Genomic DNA, 18,940 nt, shown 5'->3' on the forward strand with positions numbered 1-18,940 from the left:
AAATATGTGGATGAAATAATAGAAGTGAAATACATGAAAATTTGATATGTGAAACAATGAGATAAATTATGTTAACAAGAAAGAAAATTGATTTAATATGATTAATTAGTGAATATTGAACTTTTATGACAAAAAGGAACTAAATTGAAAAGTTATGAAAGCTTATGAGGAAATATTTGATAAATGAATAATGTAGTAGAGAATGTAACTCCCCGGTGTTTTGACCCGATGTTCGGGTTGGATATGGGGGTGTTACAGTGAACAAAGCCTTATCAATCTAGAAAATGTCTTACGAAAAAAATTTGGTATGACATTTTACGAGAATAAGGGGGTAATTTTATATTAACTAGAAAACTTTTTATATTGACTATTCTATTTCATATAATACAAACATCGGCGAAGGTTGAAAATAGTTAAAACATAGAACCTTAATTGAGAAGTTATCAAAATAGTTTTATTTTTTAAAAACAAGAATTTTAATAAAATAATACTATAATAGAATTTTAATTTAAAATACGTAGTCATTCAATTTTATAATTATATTATTTACATAAGACAATTTTTACTCACTATGTAAATTTATAAAATTAGGGTTAGTTTAACATTGTTTATAAAAATATTTTTGAGACAAAAATATTTTTAAAATAAAAATATTGTTAAATAAAATATTTTTAAATTTTTAAAATTACTTTTGGAAAAAAATGTTTTACGAAAACACTTTTTTTAGTAAAAAATTAATTTTAGTCAAATTTTTTATCCAAAAGTGGTTGTAAGAAATACTAAATTTACCCTTAATACGATTTGTATATAAAGGAAAAATTTATTAAAAATATTAATATCAAAATTTGAGATGTCATGTGATTATGGAACGTAAAGCAGTGGTTTTGCAAAGTTGTCAACAAATGACTGGAACCCTGAGTACCACGTAGGCAGAGTTTTCCATGAGTTGAGGTTGCTTGGTTTGGGATATCGAAATTGCGTGGCCTCCAAGTCCAACCCTACTTACTAACACCATACACTATGTATGGGGCCATGAGCTGCTCACCTTCATCTCCTTATTAATAACCTATCCCTCGCCATCTTCACTTCTCACATTCATTTCTATACCTTCCTAATATCTTCCTTCCTTTTCTTTCTTTTTGCTATGGCAGGAACTGGGGTGGTCGCTGTTTATGGGAACGGCGCAATAGCTGAAACCCACAAATCCCCTTTCTCCGTCAAGGTTGGCCTAGCCCAAATGCTCCGTGGTGGGGTGATTATGGATGTCGTCACCCCTGAACAAGCTCGCATCGCTGAAGAAGCTGGAGCCTGCGCCGTCATGGCTCTTGAACGAGTCCCCGCCGACATCCGAGCCCAAGGTGGCGTGGCGCGGATGAGTGACCCACAACTCATCAAAGAAATTAAGCAAGCTGTCACCATTCCCGTCATGGCCAAGGCTCGTATTGGCCATTTCGTTGAGGCCCAGATCCTTGAAGCCATTGGCATCGACTATGTTGACGAGAGCGAAGTCCTTACCCTCGCCGACGAAGAAAACCACATTAACAAACATAATTTTCGGATTCCTTTCGTCTGTGGGTGCCGGAATTTGGGGGAAGCGCTCCGGAGAATCCGAGAAGGAGCCGCGATGATCCGAACCAAAGGAGAAGCGGGGACCGGGAATGTTATCGAAGCTGTTAGGCATGTCAGATCCGTGATGGGGGATATTAGGGTCCTTAGGAACATGGATGATGATGAGGTTTTCAGCTTCGCTAAGAAAATCCAGTCTCCCTACGATTTGGTTATGCAAACGAAGCAGCTGGGGAGGTTGCCAGTGGTTCAGTTCGCCGCCGGAGGCGTGGCCACACCGGCGGATGCGGCGTTGATGATGCAGTTGGGTTGTGACGGAGTGTTTGTCGGATCTGGGGTTTTCAAGAGTGGTGACCCGGCTAAGCGTGCCCGAGCTATTGTTCAGGCCGTCACTCACTACAGTGACCCCAACATGCTTGCGGAAGTTAGCTGTGGGCTTGGTGAGGCCATGGTTGGCCTTAATTTGAACGATAAGAAGGTTGAGCGGTTCGCAGCTCGGTCTGATTAGTAAGTGAAGGTGAGAAACTTCACTGTATTTACATTTTTTATCGTTATTTTAGCATTAAAGCATGAACCCCCTTGATAATATCTATTAGCTGGGAATGGGTTTGACTGCTTTTTCATTTTATCAATGATGCTTTATGAAATATTAAAAGATTGGCTTTTAGATTCTATGATAATTTAATTTCCATTTATATGGTTGGTGACGACATGGACTACGTCATTTGTAGTTTGATGGTATGTTGTCATTTGATTAATAGTGAAGTGTTGCTGGATTTTGACATATATATACTGCCTTTATTCAAAAAGTGACATTACTACACCCTTAAATGGAGTTCAATTTCTTTACTTACCTATTTCTTCGTTCACAAAACATTTTTTAAGAGACACCGAGCCCCGTCCAACGTTTTTATTATACATGTCTTGTAAACATCAGTAGTGATAATTTGGTATTGTTGGTTATGAAGCATTGAACTGACTGTGGAGAGGTTTGATGGTGTTTGCAGGAGGGATCAAGCCTTTGGTTGTTGAACCACCATCACCAGTGCACTGTTGTTCCAAGTTATCATAGTTAAAGTGGAGTCTCTCATACAGGGGATGTAATTTTATGGCTAAAATGTTAGCCATCTGTTTCGTTATCTAAAATTAGATCTTTAAGATTGCTAGAAATAAAGTAAAACACTTTGTCTCTCTGCATTCTGCTACTATACTAATGTGTTTTTTACAGTGATTAGACTCTACACAAGCTTTGCCTCTATGAGTTTATGGCTTTGGTTTTGTTTCATCTTGAGTTGCATGTTATGCCATTCAATATGTGTGTTTGTTGCTGGTTAGAACCAGCCTGAAAATGGGAATGGTCAGTTGGAAAAAGGCCCCAGTTGCACCAGCCGCAGCCAAGCGCCCTAAGTTTTAGAATCCTCGTATGAATTGAAGTTATGGCCTCTGTACATGACCTAGTATTGAAAAGAATAATGGACTAGTTGTCCATGTCCTTCACCAAGAGTGGCAGACAGACTAAACATATGCTCGTTCTTTCTCCCCACTCGGGTCTAATGTCAAGTAACTAGAACGCAGCCCGATTTATGGCCATAGAATCAACAAATTTTTGGGAAATAACACAGATAAAAATAATAATTACTATGTTAACTTATGACAATATTCATAATTTTTACAAATATTATTTAAGTACAGGAATTATTACAAATGTAATAATGTTCTGTGAGATATAAATTATAAAATTTATCAGTACTTTTTTAACTTTAATTATGTTATATTTAAAAAAATTATGATTTATTTTCAACATCCTTAGACCCTAGCTACAGTCGGAAAGGATCCATAATTTTTTGGAAATTACATTTTAGGTCAAATCATGGTTTTTGTCTTTTCAAAGATTTAGTGCTTATAATATAATTTAGTCTTTGGTAAATTACACTAATATTTACTCAACTTTGATGCAACTGATAAAATAGTTATTCTGATTTCAATTCAATCACTCAATTTTCGAAAAATAACAAAACAATTCTTTTAATCATTTTCCGTTACAGACGTAACAGAAAAGTGATATGACATTTAACCAAGTCCTTGTTGTCATTAACCGGCCAGTTGGACGGTTAGCACCAATTTAAATAGCCTCTTTTAGCACCAACCTAAGGTTTAGACAGTAGAAGAAGAAGAGGAGGAGGAGGAGAGGAAATGGAGATGCTGACCCCGTGACCCAATTCAAATCCTTTTCCAAGGATTGGGCTTACCTCACCTTGACCCTAGCTTTCGTCGCTGACCATCTCTGCCGCTCTTCTTCTAATCCATTTCTCATCCCCCTTTGTTACAATACCAAGTCCAATTTCAACTTTGGGATCTTGCTAATCACTAACCCGATCTAGAATCACTTGTCAACATTTGGTTGTCCCTTTGGAGGAATCGCTTCCTTTGTTCCCGAAAATCATGGGTTCAATCGATTGTTTAGTTTGTCTAGATATTCCCCTTGTTGTTTTTTATTTTGTTTTATGCAACTTGATAATATTGGCCATAGAGTTTCTCCTATTTTGTTTTTCTTCTTTTGATTTTGTTTTGCTTCTGATTTTGTCTGGCTGTTCCCATTTTGTTTATATCATATCATATCCCAGACTTGATAATGTTGCTTTAGAGAATTTTCCCCTCACAGGTTTGGTTGTGGATACTAATAGTTTGACCCCAAATTGTCTCCAATCCCATTTCAGTCTGATTTTTTCAAAGTTAATGACTTTGTGCTGTAGAAAAAAGACAATTGAATCCCAATCGTGGTGGCTCCTCTATTGGGGGGTGATGGTAGATTAGAGGTCAATGATGGTGACGCCAAAGATGGTTGTGGCGGAGGCGTCGATGGCATGATTATTGGGATGAAGAAGAAGAAGTATAAACATATTGGGCCATTTATTAAAAAACGGAAAAGGAAGGACGGATAAAACAGTCACTCAACTTTTTCTTATCCAACGTGGCAAGTTAACTGGCCACGTTAGCTAGTTAATTGGCCAAATCACTTGTCCCGTTAGGTCTATAACAGAAAATGTTAATGGGTGACTGATTTGTCACTTTTCGATAATGTTAGTGACTGTTTTATTATTTTTTAAAAGTTAAGTGACTGAATTAAAATCAGAGTGACTGTTTTGTCAGCTGCATCAAAGTTGAATGACTGCTAGTGTAATTTACCTTTTTGTCTTTCAATAAAAAATTGTAATTTTTCACTAATTCGTGGTTTTAAAATTTTTCAAATTAATCTTATGATTTTAACTTCTTTATTTAAGAAAAATACATTAGTCGATGTATATAACGAAACCATATTAGTAATTTAAGTCATAAGATAATATTAAAATTAATAGAAAATTAAATTAAATTATAAAATTCAGTCTTCAAATTAAAAACCCAAAAACCATAATTTGATGATTTTATTTTAATATCAATTTGATGAAAATCTTACAATTATATATAAATATAATATGCTGACAAATACATGTTTAATAACCAACAGAAGGCCTCGTTTATAAATTTTATTTTATTTTTGGATATTTATGTGATGAATTGCAAATGTGGGGGGCATTTTTGGTTATTAAGGAGAAAATTGATTATTAGGCCAGAAAAGATGGTAAGCCTGCGAGGATTTAGCTGATGGGCCGTTGCCTATTAAAATTAGTCTCATATAATTCGTATGCAAACAACTTAAGTTGAAGCTCAAAGAGTACAGAGGAACATTAGCCAACAGCAGCAGTAGTGAAGAATGGGTGTTGATTATTACAAGATTCTTCAGGTCGACCGGAATGCTAATGATGAAGATTTGAAGAAATCGTATCGTAAGCTGGCCATGAAGTGGCATCCCGACAAGAATCCTAAATCCAAGAAAGAAGCTGAAGCCAAATTTAAGCAAATCTCCGAAGCTTACGATGTAATTAACTTTTTTTCTTCCTTTTTCTGATCATTTTTAGTAATGGAAAGTTTTTAATCAATTATAGGTTTTGAGCGATCCCCAAAAGCGTGCGGTTTACGATCAGTACGGGGAAGAAGGGTTAAAAGGCCAGATGCCGCCTCCGGGTGCGGGAGGGTTTCCTGGAGGGGCGGACGGGGGTTCTGGCCCGACGATGTTCCGGTTCAATCCTCGGAACCCCGAAGATATTTTCTCGGAGTTTTTCGGGTTTTCGAGTCCGTTTGGAGGGATGGGTGATATGGGCGGGTCACGTGCTGGGATGTCGGGGTTCCCCAGGGGCATGTTTAGGGAAGACATATTCGGGTCGTTTAGGGGTGGAGCTGGGGAGGGTTCTACAACTATGCTCCGTAAAGGACCCGCTATTGAACAACCATTACCTTGCAGCTTGGAGGATCTATATAAAGGGACGACCAAGAAAATGAAGATTTCTAGGGATGTTACCGATGCTAGCGGGTAATCTTTTATTTTTAGTTAACATACTTAATAGTTTTTTTTTTTCTTTTGGGGGGGGGGGGGGGTTATATTTAATTGGTAATGCTTAGTTATTCACTTTTTCATTCTTTGATTTCTCTTTTTGAATAGGGAGCTTTCGCCTTTCGGCTTGACTCATATGTGGATCTAAATTCAATTCTTATTAGGTTTTGAGCATGACTTGTAAGTAATGTAGAACATCAATAATTGTAGCTTGTGAAAGGTTTGTAGGCATTAGAGAATGAAGAATTAACTGTTTTCAAGCTATGGTCACATGAGCTTAATTAGCAAGGGATGTTATTGTTTACAGATGTTGCCAAGTTTGGCTTTTTGCTTAAAATAAGGTTGCTTCTTATTAGGATGATAGGATTCTTATCATTTAAAATGATTGACTTATCATTTAAAATGATTGATTGTTTTCTGTATGATGATAAAGCTGCATGATGATGATGCTTAGTGCTGGCTTGTTATGGTTTTGATTATTTGAGATCTGATGATGATCATCATAACTTCTCATAGCTATTTGATTGTGTACTTTCTCGTTTAAGATCTTAATGCTCGGTACAAGTTTAAGTTAGTCAACATTTGACACAAGAAAGCTTTATTAAGAATGTTTTCTATGGGGAAATGGTGATAACAATGCACCAACTTTAGCAAAATGATTTTGTTTTTCATTCCTTTTCCTCTTTTTGTTTTCTGTTTCAATCTTTTAAGCTACTTGAAACTTAAGTGCTCCTGGTCAGCTATTCAATTTAAATGTGAATTTAATGGTATTATATTATGATTATTTCATGCTATTTTACTGTTCCCTTCTCAACAAGCTTCGTTTTTACACTTCCTTCAATGTTGATGAAGATTAGATTGATTATGAAGCTTCTTTGTTTATATATGTGTTTATGATGGACTTTGCAGATTTCTTGATGGTCACTTTAGATTCCATTTTATGTTCTCTTGTTTATGTTTATATTTTGGCTTTATGCTAATACTTTAAACTTGGCTTCAGCCAATGATGACTTATGCATTATAAACATGATGGTGGATTTGTGGTGGTATGTCCCTCGTCCTCGATTAACTTTGCTCTTATGTTTAATGTAACCAGATCATCCACAGTCCGATAGTCTTTTAGGTACACTACTTTGGATTTACTGACCATAACTTTATATATACTTAACTTAGGGTGTGTTTACCATTGCTTTTGGCTGTTCAAAAGTACCTTTTTATGACAAAAGTGATGCTAAATAAAGGGATTTTGTGATCCAAAGCACTTATAGTGTGTGCTTTTGGAACCAACTAAAGATGCTGGCTGCTAGATGCTTTTTAAAAGCATTTTTCAACTGCAAGAGGAATGCTAAACTAGCTCTTAATCATGTGAATTTACTTTAAGTCTTGGAAGTTTGCATGCTTCTACTACTGAGTGTTCATTTGCTTAACACCATGAGACCTCTCAAGTTAGTTAACAAAGGGTTGGGTGAAGGTCCTAATTATAACCATATGTATGCAGTGTGGCCAAAAAGAAATCTTATATTTGTAGTTTTAGGGAATTGTTTGATATTGTACATTAATGTTAATACAATGATCTTTATGTTTCCATTACAGGAGACCTAGTACGGAGGAGGAAATTCTTACTATTCAGATTAAGCCAGGATGGAAAAAAGGTACAAAAATAACATTTCCAGAAAAGGGAAACGAGCAACGAGGTGTTATTCCTTCTGATCTTGTCTTCATCATCGATGAGAAACCTCACAGTGTGTTCAAGAGGGATGGCAATGATCTTATGTTAACTCAGAAGATATCTCTAGTGGAAGCTCTAACTGGTTATACAGCACAGCTGACAACGCTGGATGGACGGACCCTCACAGTCCCTATTAACAACATCATCAATCCAACCTATGAAGAAGTTGTTAAAGGTGAAGGAATGCCCATTCCCAAGGAGCCTTCAAAGAAAGGAAATTTAAGAATTAAATTCAACGTCAAGTTCCCTACCAAGCTTACAACTGAACAGAAAACTGGTCTGAAGCGGTTAATATCATCTCCCTAAGATTCAATTGTCGCCCTTGATCTCTATCGTCAGCCTACTCATGTAAGTTTGCATTTGTGTTGCTGAACCGTGATTGCATGAGAGTTATCTAGGACTAGGAGTTTGTAAATTATTTATCCGTTTTCTGCGCTTGTTGAAATACTTCTTAACTTTGAGGTAACTGGTCAAAGCTTATAGTTAAGCTTAAGCCCCTTTCTTAGTTCGGCTTGAATCTCCATTATTTCACTGTACGCAAGTCTGAAGTCTTTCAGTTCTGGTCTTGTGGCATTCTTAATGCATGCGATGCAGGTGAATTTGGAGAAGTGGTGTGTCGGGGTGTCCCCTTGGTTTCAGTGTATAGAATGAGAACAATTGATGCATACGTCATGGTGCTGCAGTCTGCAAAATGCAGGACAATCATTTGGATTACAAAAATCAACCAGATTGCTGTAAATTCATTCATTAAGTTCATGTCTCCAAAACTTTCAGGAATTTATGGATCCTATAACTACAAAAAAGGGTTTTAAATTTATTATTCAGGGGTTGAAATCTTATAAGTAGAGTTTATGAAAAGAAGAATTATTATCTCATTTTGTATTTTATATTTTCCTCGTTTCCTGTTTTTACGGAAGTTTTATTTAGTTTTATAATATGTTATTAACGCGAGTTCACTTAAATATTATGCTTATAGTTATATATATATATATATATATATATATATATTGCAGCAAATACCCTATTGAACTAGTGAAACCGAAACCATCCGATTCTTAGGTGTGGAAAAGCATTCTCACCGATAGTGATATATGTAACACGGGTAAAGATATTTAATTATGGAGCGGTCAAAATAGATGGATCTCAGCGAACCTGCTCAAATCGCTGATTGACACAATTGCGCATCAAGAATCTGACCCACGGGCAAATTGTTTTATTAATCCCTACAAATTCTTTGTTGATCAATCAAAAGCCTTACAACCACTCTACCCTGATAGTGCTATTGATCTAATCACTAGAGTTTTTTCTATCCAAGGTGGGCAAGATAAAATTGTTTGGAAAAATTACCTTAAGGCTTCCTTTCAATCAAAAGCGCTTAGTCTCAAATTTACAAGAAACAGCACGGTGTTACTCTTAAAAGTAAACAACAATCTGCATTAAAAAATCTCTGACGACTAAAGATACCTTCTAAGATCATCATCTTTCTGTGGAAAATATGTAAAAACAACCTTCCTACAAAAGACATTCTTGATAGGAGACTATCAACTAATGATGCCATTTGCCCTCTCTGCAAAGCTGACAGAGAAACTACGGATTCCTACAAAAGTGTATTACTTTGCGATCATTTTATATAATCATTATCGATGTTCAATTTTTACATATATAATTGCAGCATATCAAAGTTCATGTATTAGATTGCACAATGATCAAAAATCATGTATAGTTTTAAAATTTATATCTAATATTAACGATTTAAAGTTCATATGTCTACCAACATAATACTCTTTCTACGAGGCCAAGCGGTTATTCGCGAGTTGAATGCTGCAACTAAATTTATATTTATGCAAAGCCCACATTCTGAAATGGACTGATAAAAGAAGTTGAATAGCCCAATCCTACATAAGATATATGTATTTTATAATTACAATTTAAAATGCTAGGGGTGTAACGTCCCCCTACCCGAGACCGTTGCCGGATGTCAAGCAGGAGACATTATAAAACTTATCTTAGCACTTAAACAGTTTTCGTAGTAAACTATCCATCTGCGTCACGGTCGCTACAAATCATATCTCGAGTTACGAAACTCGAAATCCAATTCCGTAAATTTTTCCTGAAACTAGACTCATATATCTACTTACTAATTTTTTTTCTAGAATTTTTGGTCAGGCCAATTAGTACAGTTTATTAGAAAAAGTCTCCTTTGTTTCAGGGTTTGGCTACTCTGACCCTTGTGCACTACGAATCAAATTTCTTCCTGTACAGAAATCCAATGACTATGCCATTTGTTTCAATTAAAAATAGACTCAATAAGGAATTCATACATATAAAGTTTGAGTCCTAATTCTTAATACACAATTTATGGTGAATTTATAAAGCCAAAATAGGGAATCCAGAAATTGCTCTAACCCTGTTTCACCAAAACATAAATATCTCATAAAATACAACTCTTTTACCTATTTTGTTTCTTCCATATAAAAATAGATTCATTAAGCTTCAATTACATATTTTATTCACCATCTAATTCACTTTATAATATTTTTGGTATATTTTCAAAGTTGGACTACTGTTATTGTCCAAATCTGTTTTAGTATAAAATGTTGATAACTAAGTTTATAACATCTTCATTTCTTCTCTCTACAATATTTGCCAACACTTCCTCTTATTACTCTTCACTAACATATCAAAACATACCATACTTAAGGTTTTGGTAACATTTACAAAACATACCAAAATATCACTTAACAACTTAGATACTTTCAAAATGACCAAAAGACATCCTAGGTACAATGCCATTTTCCAAAAGATAGAAACTTCACCAATTTGAGTTCGGGATCTTGTATCTTTGAGTCCTTATACTTTCAGATACCTAACTGCGACGAAACAAACCGTGACGCTGAGAATACTCTCAGTGGTATTTCTATAAACAATAGCTTAATCAATTTTAAAACATGGTAATTCAAACACATTATTGCTATTATTCAATATCAATCAGTACTTTAATAATCTTTACTTTATTTACCCTTATTAACATAACTCGGATACTAACAGATACACGGATCCAACCCACACTCCGGGATAAGCACATAGTGCTTCATCGGAACAAATCCTGAACTTTAACATTATAGTACACAAAGTACTTCATCGGAACAAATCCGGAACTTTAACAGTAGTCGACACATAGTGTCTCATCGACTCAATGTCGGAATATCCCAATACTTCCAATTCCTATGACATGTCAACTATATCCGACTAGCCCGATACTATTAATAGGGTATTCAAAATCACATTCATTTCAATATGGTAAAAATACTTACCTCATTCACATTTTCATACAATATCAATATCAAATATAGCAATAACGATTAAGCTCGGTTTATAGAAATACAAACCACTCTTTATCAAATTTAATCGATATCTTCGTTCACTTTCTCTTTTCCCTTCTTTGATGACGTATCCGGTGCTACGTTTGCTACTAACAATCATACAATTAAAAATCATCAATATACTAATTCATAAAACACATTTTCACTTTCTATCAAACTTTTACAAAAATTTCAATTTCGTCCTTTTTCCATTACTAATCTTTTTCTTTAACTTAAGCTTCATATTCTCTTTAATCAACTCATTAACAATTTCTAACTCATAAAATTCATTATAAAACATAAATTTTGAGCTCTATTCAACTTAATCCCTATTTAAACCTAACTTAGAATTCTTTTAATAAATCACTCAATTTTCACTTCTAACTTCAATTTCTATCAATTTAACCCATAAAACCTCAATTTATTCAACTAAATCAATATCTAAAATTTTCTATTTTTCTTCATTTTAACCTCATACATGTAGAACTTTGAATTAGGCATCCATAAACATAAAAATTATAAGAAAATAAGCTAAAACATCTTACCAATCAAGCTTTAGGGCCTTAATCCTCAAATTTCCCTTTTCTATTTCTTTCTTTCTTTCTTTCTTTCTTTCTTACGTTTGCTCTCTGTAACTCTTTCTATCTTTCTTTCTTTCAATCTTTTTTAACTTACTCATAAATCTATATTCAATATAATAATATTAATAATATAATATTATTCTAATAAAATAACTTAATCTATAAGAAAAACTACTTTAACACATTTAATATCTTTACCAACTATTACACATGTTATATCATACATTCACACACATGGCACTTAGGGTCTAATTGCTAGATTAGTCCCTTTACTAATCTTTAATCTATAATTAAACTTTTATACCGTATGCAATTTAGTCCTTTAAACTAAATTCAAGCTACTTTACTTAATTAAACACTAAATAACCATTCAACTATAATTCATAAATATTTCTAATAAATATTCATGAATTAATTTCATGGAAACAGTACTCAAGACTCAATTTCCGATACCGTAACTTTCGGTTCATTACAAGGGGTGTGCAAAAAGTTGGTTAAGTTAGAAAAAATCGATCAAACCAAACCAAATAAATTGTAAAATTTTTGTTATTTTGGTTACCTAATCCGGTTTAAATGGTTAAGTCAGTTTGGTTTCGGTTTTGAGAATCCAAACCGAAGTAACCGAATAAATCAATTTTATTTTTAAATTAATAAACGATTTTATATAGATGTAACACCTCTTACCTGAGCTCATACCTAAACCCGAGCAAGGAATGCTACATGTAACGACCCGATAGTCATGGGTATTGGAAAGTGTATTTTCGGGTCTCCATTTTCGTAAAATGGATTCGTAAATATTTTTAAATATTTACGAAATTAGTTGTGTCGTTAATTAGGTTTTGAATAGGTGAATTTGTCTACATTAAGAGTAATTAGGTATAAGGACTAGATTGCATATAGGGTAAAAATTGAATTATAGATTAAAGAAAAGTAAAGGGACTAAATAGGAAATTAAACCATAAATTAATAAGTGTTTGGTATTGGTAATGACATGTGTAACATTTATATACATATATTTGTAATAATTATTATTTACTTATTATTTAAGTAAATATTATTATATTATTATATTATATTAGTATAATTAAATAAAAAGTAAAACAAATAAAATAAATGAAATAGAAAGAAACATTGAAATGAAACAGAGAAGGAAAAAGGGAGAAAGAAAAGAGAAAGAAAAGGAGAAAAACTTAAGATTTTAAGGTTCAAAGCTTAATCGATAATAATCTCTTTTCTTGTACATTTTATATTTTTAAAATCGTAGTATTAAATATTACTTAATCCATGTTGAAATTTTAGAAATCTAATGTATTAGGGGTTAAATTGATAGAATTTTAAGTTAGAATTGAGAAAATGATTGAATTGTAAAATAAATTATAAGTCTTGAGTAATAGAGATTAAATTGAGAAAATTTCAAAATTTAGGGATATAAGTGAAATTAGAGAGTTGAAATTAGTCTAAAGTGGAAATTAATGAAAATATGAAATTAGTTTTAAAGAAATAAAGTTAATCTCAGTTTAGGGACTAAATTGGAATTTGGGAAAAGTTGAATAAAAATTGAAATATTCAATGTGAACTCGTATTGTATTGATGAATTTCAATTGTTTCAATTTCGTAGCTAACGTTGTACCGGAAATCTCGGCTAACAAAGGAAAAGAAAAAGTCAACGAGGAGTAGCTCGAAAAATTCTGGTTTGTATTTCTATAATCCGAAGCTAGTTTTTAATTGTTGTAATATTTATTTAATGTATATGGTAAGTGTTGATGTGAGAATTATTGTGTTTTACAATTTAAATGTATTAATTTAGTATGTAATGAATTTATTGAATTTATATTGATTGAACTGGTATATATATATTGAATATATTGATTATTCGAATTGAAATGAATATTGGTTGTATTTGAAAAGTGATTGGAAACCCTATTAACTATATCGGGCTGAGTCGAATATAGATGGCGTGCCATAGGATTGAAAGAGTTCAGGGATACTTCGACTTCGAGTCGATGAGACACTAGGTGTCAAATTAATACTTCGGATAAATTCGATGAGGTACTGGGTGCCAATTTACTTCGGCATGGCCGTTGAGTCATTGGGTGTCAACTTATTACTTCAAATTATCCGATGAGGCACTGGGTGCCAAACTAGTGTATTTTGGTTGGATCCGTATATCCATCCGAGTCCGAGTCTTGTTAATAGGGTAATTGAATAAAACAGTGTTATGATTGATATTGAATGATGAATTGAAATATGGTTCGAGACACATGAATTGTGTTCATATTGTAAAAAGCTATTTGCGATAGCAAATTGATAAGAATTGAATGAGTTATAAATGCTTTATCTATGAATTGATTAATGGTATGACTATGTTTATTGTATGATTTAATGTGTATGATTTATTATTTTACTTTAAATCATTCAGATTATAGAAATACCACTTAGTTTATACCCAGTGTACGGTTCTTTTCCATGCGCAGGTTAGGTACTTGATTTGGTTATTGATTCAGCATCCATCAACAATCCTGAACTCAAAATATGGTGATATATACTTCTTTTTGTGTCGGCATGTACCTAGGGCATCTAAATGTTTACTATTTTGTGGAATGATTGTAAATAAGATTATAAGTAAATATTGGTTGATTATATATATGAATATATGTGTTTATGTTGAGGCTATAGTATGTCATGCTTAAGTTAATGTATAAATGAACATGATATAGGCAAATTTGGATTGAAATTGGCATTTTTTTTAAATTGGTTTTGAATGGTGTCTTGTTGAAATGTTTTGATAATATAATTGAAGTACCTATGAGGGTACTTTGGTTAGGTAACTAGGTTGATTGTTTTGATATATTTTAAAGGTATTCGCTGGTGTTTTGAATTGGTTGAACTACTTGTTTTTAAGTTGTTTGGTGTTCAAGGTTGCAGGGAAGGATAAACTTGATGTCTAAGGTTCATTTTGAGTCTACACGGCCAGACACACGGGCATGTGACTGGACCGTGTGAGACACATGGCTAACACATGAGCATGTGTCCCCTACACCTAGAAAAATTTTTGAAATTTCGTAAAAAATTCCTAGAGTACCCGATTTGTTTCTAATACATATTTTGGGTCTCGAGGGCTCATAAAAGGGACAATATGATTAAATTATGATGTGTATGTTAAATGATTATGTAATGTTCATATTTGATCTGAAAAGTCTTGTAATGCTCTGTAACCTTGTTCCGGGTGTTACAATTAGTAGTATCAGAGCTATGCAGGTTTAGCTGATTCTCAGACTAAATTGAGCTTGAAATTGAGTCTAGAGGTATATGCCATGATTAAGTCGAAATGAGGAAGGATTTGGATGCTGATATATATATTTGTCTTTGTTTTGTAGTTGAAAATGTCGGATGAATATATTAATAATATTGATCAAGAAATATATACTGGAGATGAAGAGCCTCGTGAATTAGATGAAATAGAGTTGTCATTGAGTGTTAACCCAGTGGGTAATCAACCACCTAATATCGAACGAGGTAATGTTAGAGAGAGGGATAATTCACAATTACTTAGAGTTATAATTGATGCTCTTTAGCGAGTAGTAAGAACTGTATCTACTACGACATCTACTCCTACTGCTCGTCAAGCTCCAATTAAAGAATTAAGTATGGTGCAACTGAATTTTTGGGTTTGAAAAGAGTCGATCCTTCTACAGCTGAAACCTAGATTAAATCTACAAAAAGAATATTGCAGTAACTTGAGTGTACTCCACGAGAAAGTTTACTATGTGTTGTTTCTCTACTACAATGAGAAGCATATGTTTGGTGGGAGTCAGTAACACGTCATGTACCCACAGAATAGGTAAATTGGAAATTCTTTCAAAGAGAATTTTAAAAGAATTATGTGGGTGAATTGTATATTGAAAACAGAAAACAAGAGTTTTTAATGTTAAAACAAGGTGAGTTGTCTGTAGTTGATTATGAATAGGAATTTTCACGACTCAATAGCTATGCTGTTGAGTTTGTGCCAACCAAAGCTGACAGTTGTAAACGATTTTTGCATGGCCTTTTTGATGAGTTACGAGTGCAACTGATATTGCACAGAATCACAGAATTTGCAAATTTAGTTGAAAGGGCGAAAATAGTTGAATAAATATTAGGTCTTGATAGAAAAGCTGAAAATATCTGTCCGTTTGGGAAACGTTCTAGAGCTATTAGTTTAAACCCACAACCCAAAAGATCAAAAGAATCTTGTGGTAGTTGGAGATCGAGTTTTAAATCAGATAGAGGTGATAGAAACCGTAAAAAACAGTTGACAGTCTCTACTGGGAGTGTACGAGGTCCATCTCGGGACACTGAAATTTCAAATTATAAACATTGTGGGAAAAAGCATATGACAGCCCTAATTTGGCCCTAGTCGGAAAGTGGTTTCGGAACCACAAAATCGAGTCATAAAAATAATTAAATGTTATATTCTGTGCTTATTATATGTGAAAGTGCATGTGTGAAAATTTCATGCTTTGATTTTGTCATTTGTGAGTGAAATTATGAAATAGGACATATGAGAAAATTCTTGAAAATGTGATAGGTTAATTTGTAGTGGCCAAATAAATTGTAGTGCAAAATAGGAGGATTTGCATGTCAAACTTCCCACTTTAGTTGTAGTGGCCGGCCATGATGGGAATGATAAGCAATATGTGCATTTTATATTATAACTTAAGTATGGTGCAAATAATATATGCATTTTATTTTAGCATTATAATAGTTAGTGGATAATGGGCATTTCATGTCTTTTATATTAAAGAATTAAATGTTTAATAGATTAATAGAATGAAATATGAATTTTTATAATAGAAAATGGTGATAAAAATAAAGTTACACCCATCCTTTCTCCCAATTATTGCCGAAAACCATAAAAAAAAGAAGAGAAAATAAAGCTAAGGCATTCGGCTATGGGGAATGTATAGATTAAGCTCAAGAGCATAAGGAGCCAATTTTGGATAAAGGGAAAGCGAAACTAGTCGATTATTCAATCCGTAGTTATTCGATAAAATCCAAGGTAAGTTCTTAAGTGTTTGTGTTTGATCATGTTATATGCTTAAGAGTTGAATAATCATAATTAAGAAATGTTTGATTGTATATATGTATATATATACATATGTTCTTTGTGTTGAATGAATATTAAATTAAAGTTATGAGCCGTATGTGACTAGCATATCTAGTGGACTTTGATACTATTAAATGATGTACTAAGATATGTGTTCCAATGTAGAAATTAAACCCTATGTGGTTGAAAGGATGAAAATCTTTGTTCATAGATATGTGTTTCAGTTATACGTAATTGAAGTATAAGTTATGAAAGTGTGAAAGAACAGGTGAATTGTTTATCGAAATGTGATATACGGGCTTCGGGCCTAGCAGGCTATAATGTCGGTGAAATGATATCGGGCTTCGGGCCTAGCAGGCTATAATACCGGTGAGATAATATCGGGCCTCGGGCCTAGCAGGCTATAATGCCGGTGAAATGATATCGGGCTTCAAGCCTAGCAGGCGAAATGCCGGTGAATGAATTCAGACTTAGGGCTAGTTTGGCAATGCTTTTAAAAAGTGCAGAAGTGCTGAGAAGTGCTTTTGAAAAGTTTAATTTAAAATTTGAGTGTTTGGTATTGCTGTCAAAAAGTGCTTTTGAGAAATAAAATGTTCATTTTAGACATGATATTATAAAGTAACAAATCTGTATTTAAATAATGTTTAAATTAGTTAATATTATGATATTTTAGTAATAATATAAAAAATAATTTATTATAACTTATTGATAATATTTTAATATATAATATTAATTTTAAAAAATTCTAAGTAATTAATATTAATTATTTATTATAACTTTAGCAGTCTTGTAGTCTGCTGGAAAGAAGAAAACATAAGGCTAAAAAAGTCACATAATGCCAAAAGCACTTTTGGCTTAAAAAAAGTGGCAGATTTGCTACTTCTTCGTCTGTAAAAAAGTGATTTTGTTAAGTTGAAAAATGGTCAAAGATGGAGGCTGTTCTTTAATGCTTTTAGAAAAAAGTGATTTTTGGGCAAAAGCCCATCACAGAAGCAAGGCCGAATGGAGCCTTAAAGGTCTAGCAGGCTTATGGCCGGTGATGAAATCAGGTTATTACCTAACAGGCCAATTGCCAGTGAATTATTAAAAGTGTGGTGCTATAAGACTATGGGCTAATACGATATGTGGATTCATTCCGTAAAGTAAATTATTCAGGTACGAACAACCTAATTATGTACATGTGAATTAAATGAATTTGATGATTGATGTGAATCGTACATATGAGAAATGGTTTCATGTTTATGTTCAACTATGAGACCTTGTGTTAAATCGACAATTGAATTCGTTCAATACATTAAGTTGGCCAGGTATGCGATATGTACTTATGCATGTTAGATCGATTGGAATTGAATCACGAATGTGAATTGAGAAGAATAGGTGAAAATGTCTATGTCATATATGTGAGTAAGGGTAAAACCATCGTAAATTATCGATAAGGGTGGGCTATGTGCGGAACCACCTTATAATTGCTAATTTGAATGGTTGTGTGCGAATCATTGAGCATGATGTATTGTATTGAGATTATGCTTAAGTAAAAGTATAGATATGTGATGAAATTGATTGGTGATATACATGTTTAAATAATATGAATGCAAAGAATGTGTGAAAGAGTAAATTTGTAATAAATCTGCTTGGGACAGCAGCAGTAACTTGATTTTGGAAAATCACCATAAATTGTGGGAGTTGATTTAGAAGCTGAATAAATTATGTAATTAAATCTTAATGAGTCTAGTTTCTTATAAAAGAAACCATGTAAGCAAAAGAATTGCTGATAATGAGATTTTTGAAGTGGCGTGGGACAGAATCAAATGACTTCGGGGTCCCCTATTTTGTTTTTAGAAAATCATTATAATTTGTACAAAAATGGTTATAAGATAAAGTTTATATGCTTAGACTTCTTAATGAGTCTAGTTTCAAATGAAATCAACTAGAACATATTTTGAATTCTGTACAATGAGAAATTGGACTCGTAGTGAAGAGTGGTCAGATTAGTCAAATAGTGAAACAGGGAAAACTTTAAGAAAAATATGGTATTGATTGGTCAAACCAAAAATTCTGAAAATTTTATGGATAGAAGATATATGAGTATATTTTTAGGTAAAATTAACGTCAATTGATTTGGAGTTTCGTAGCTCCAGTTATAAATAATTTAGTGACTGTTGCTCAGGAAGACAGCTTGTTGTGAAC

At 33.3% G+C, this 18,940-nt stretch overlaps 2 protein-coding genes across 4 annotated transcripts; both read left to right on the forward strand.

The window, feature by feature from the left end:
* The first annotated feature begins 983 nt into the window (after window positions 1–983).
* LOC108460910 (probable pyridoxal 5'-phosphate synthase subunit PDX1) lies at window positions 984–2,812 on the forward strand. The gene is made up of 2 exons (XM_017760613.2): window positions 984–2,083; window positions 2,574–2,812. The coding sequence occupies exon 1, from the start codon at window positions 1,145–1,147 to the stop codon at window positions 2,072–2,074; it is 930 nt and encodes a 309-aa protein (XP_017616102.1). The 5' UTR covers window positions 984–1,144; the 3' UTR covers window positions 2,075–2,083; window positions 2,574–2,812.
* A 2,387-nt stretch (window positions 2,813–5,199) lies between these two features.
* LOC108460803 (uncharacterized) lies at window positions 5,200–8,588 on the forward strand. 3 transcript variants are annotated; one of them, XM_017760460.2, is made up of 4 exons: window positions 5,200–5,482; window positions 5,550–5,974; window positions 7,589–8,072; window positions 8,282–8,588. In XM_017760460.2, the coding sequence occupies exons 1-3, from the start codon at window positions 5,318–5,320 to the stop codon at window positions 8,028–8,030; spliced, it is 1,032 nt and encodes a 343-aa protein (XP_017615949.1). In that variant the 5' UTR covers window positions 5,200–5,317; the 3' UTR covers window positions 8,031–8,072; window positions 8,282–8,588. The 3 variants fall into 3 exon arrangements, with proteins under 3 accessions (XP_017615949.1, XP_017615947.1, XP_017615948.1); XM_017760459.2 differs by having other exon boundaries at window positions 5,201–5,482; window positions 8,319–8,588; XM_017760458.2 differs by having other exon boundaries at window positions 7,589–8,588.
* Window positions 8,589–18,940: the final 10,352 nt, after the last annotated feature.

This window comes from Gossypium arboreum, chromosome 4 (assembly GCF_025698485.1).
Source record: "Gossypium arboreum isolate Shixiya-1 chromosome 4, ASM2569848v2, whole genome shotgun sequence".
In the NCBI taxonomy this organism is placed as follows: Eukaryota; Viridiplantae; Streptophyta; class Magnoliopsida; order Malvales; family Malvaceae; genus Gossypium; species Gossypium arboreum.

Bases quoted from the DNA above. Each gene is read 5' to 3' on its own strand.
- LOC108460910 (XM_017760613.2), top strand. From the start codon at position 1,145: ATGGCAGGAACTGGGGTGGTCGCTGTTTATGGGAACGGCGCAATAGCT.
- LOC108460803 (XM_017760458.2), top strand. From the start codon at position 5,318: ATGGGTGTTGATTATTACAAGATTCTTCAGGTCGACCGGAATGCTAAT. The intron at 5,483-5,549 runs GTAATTAACTTT...AATCAATTATAG, and splicing joins AAATCTCCGAAGCTTACGAT to GTTTTGAGCGATCCCCAAAA. The intron at 5,975-7,588 runs GTAATCTTTTAT...TTTCCATTACAG, and splicing joins GATGTTACCGATGCTAGCGG to GAGACCTAGTACGGAGGAGG.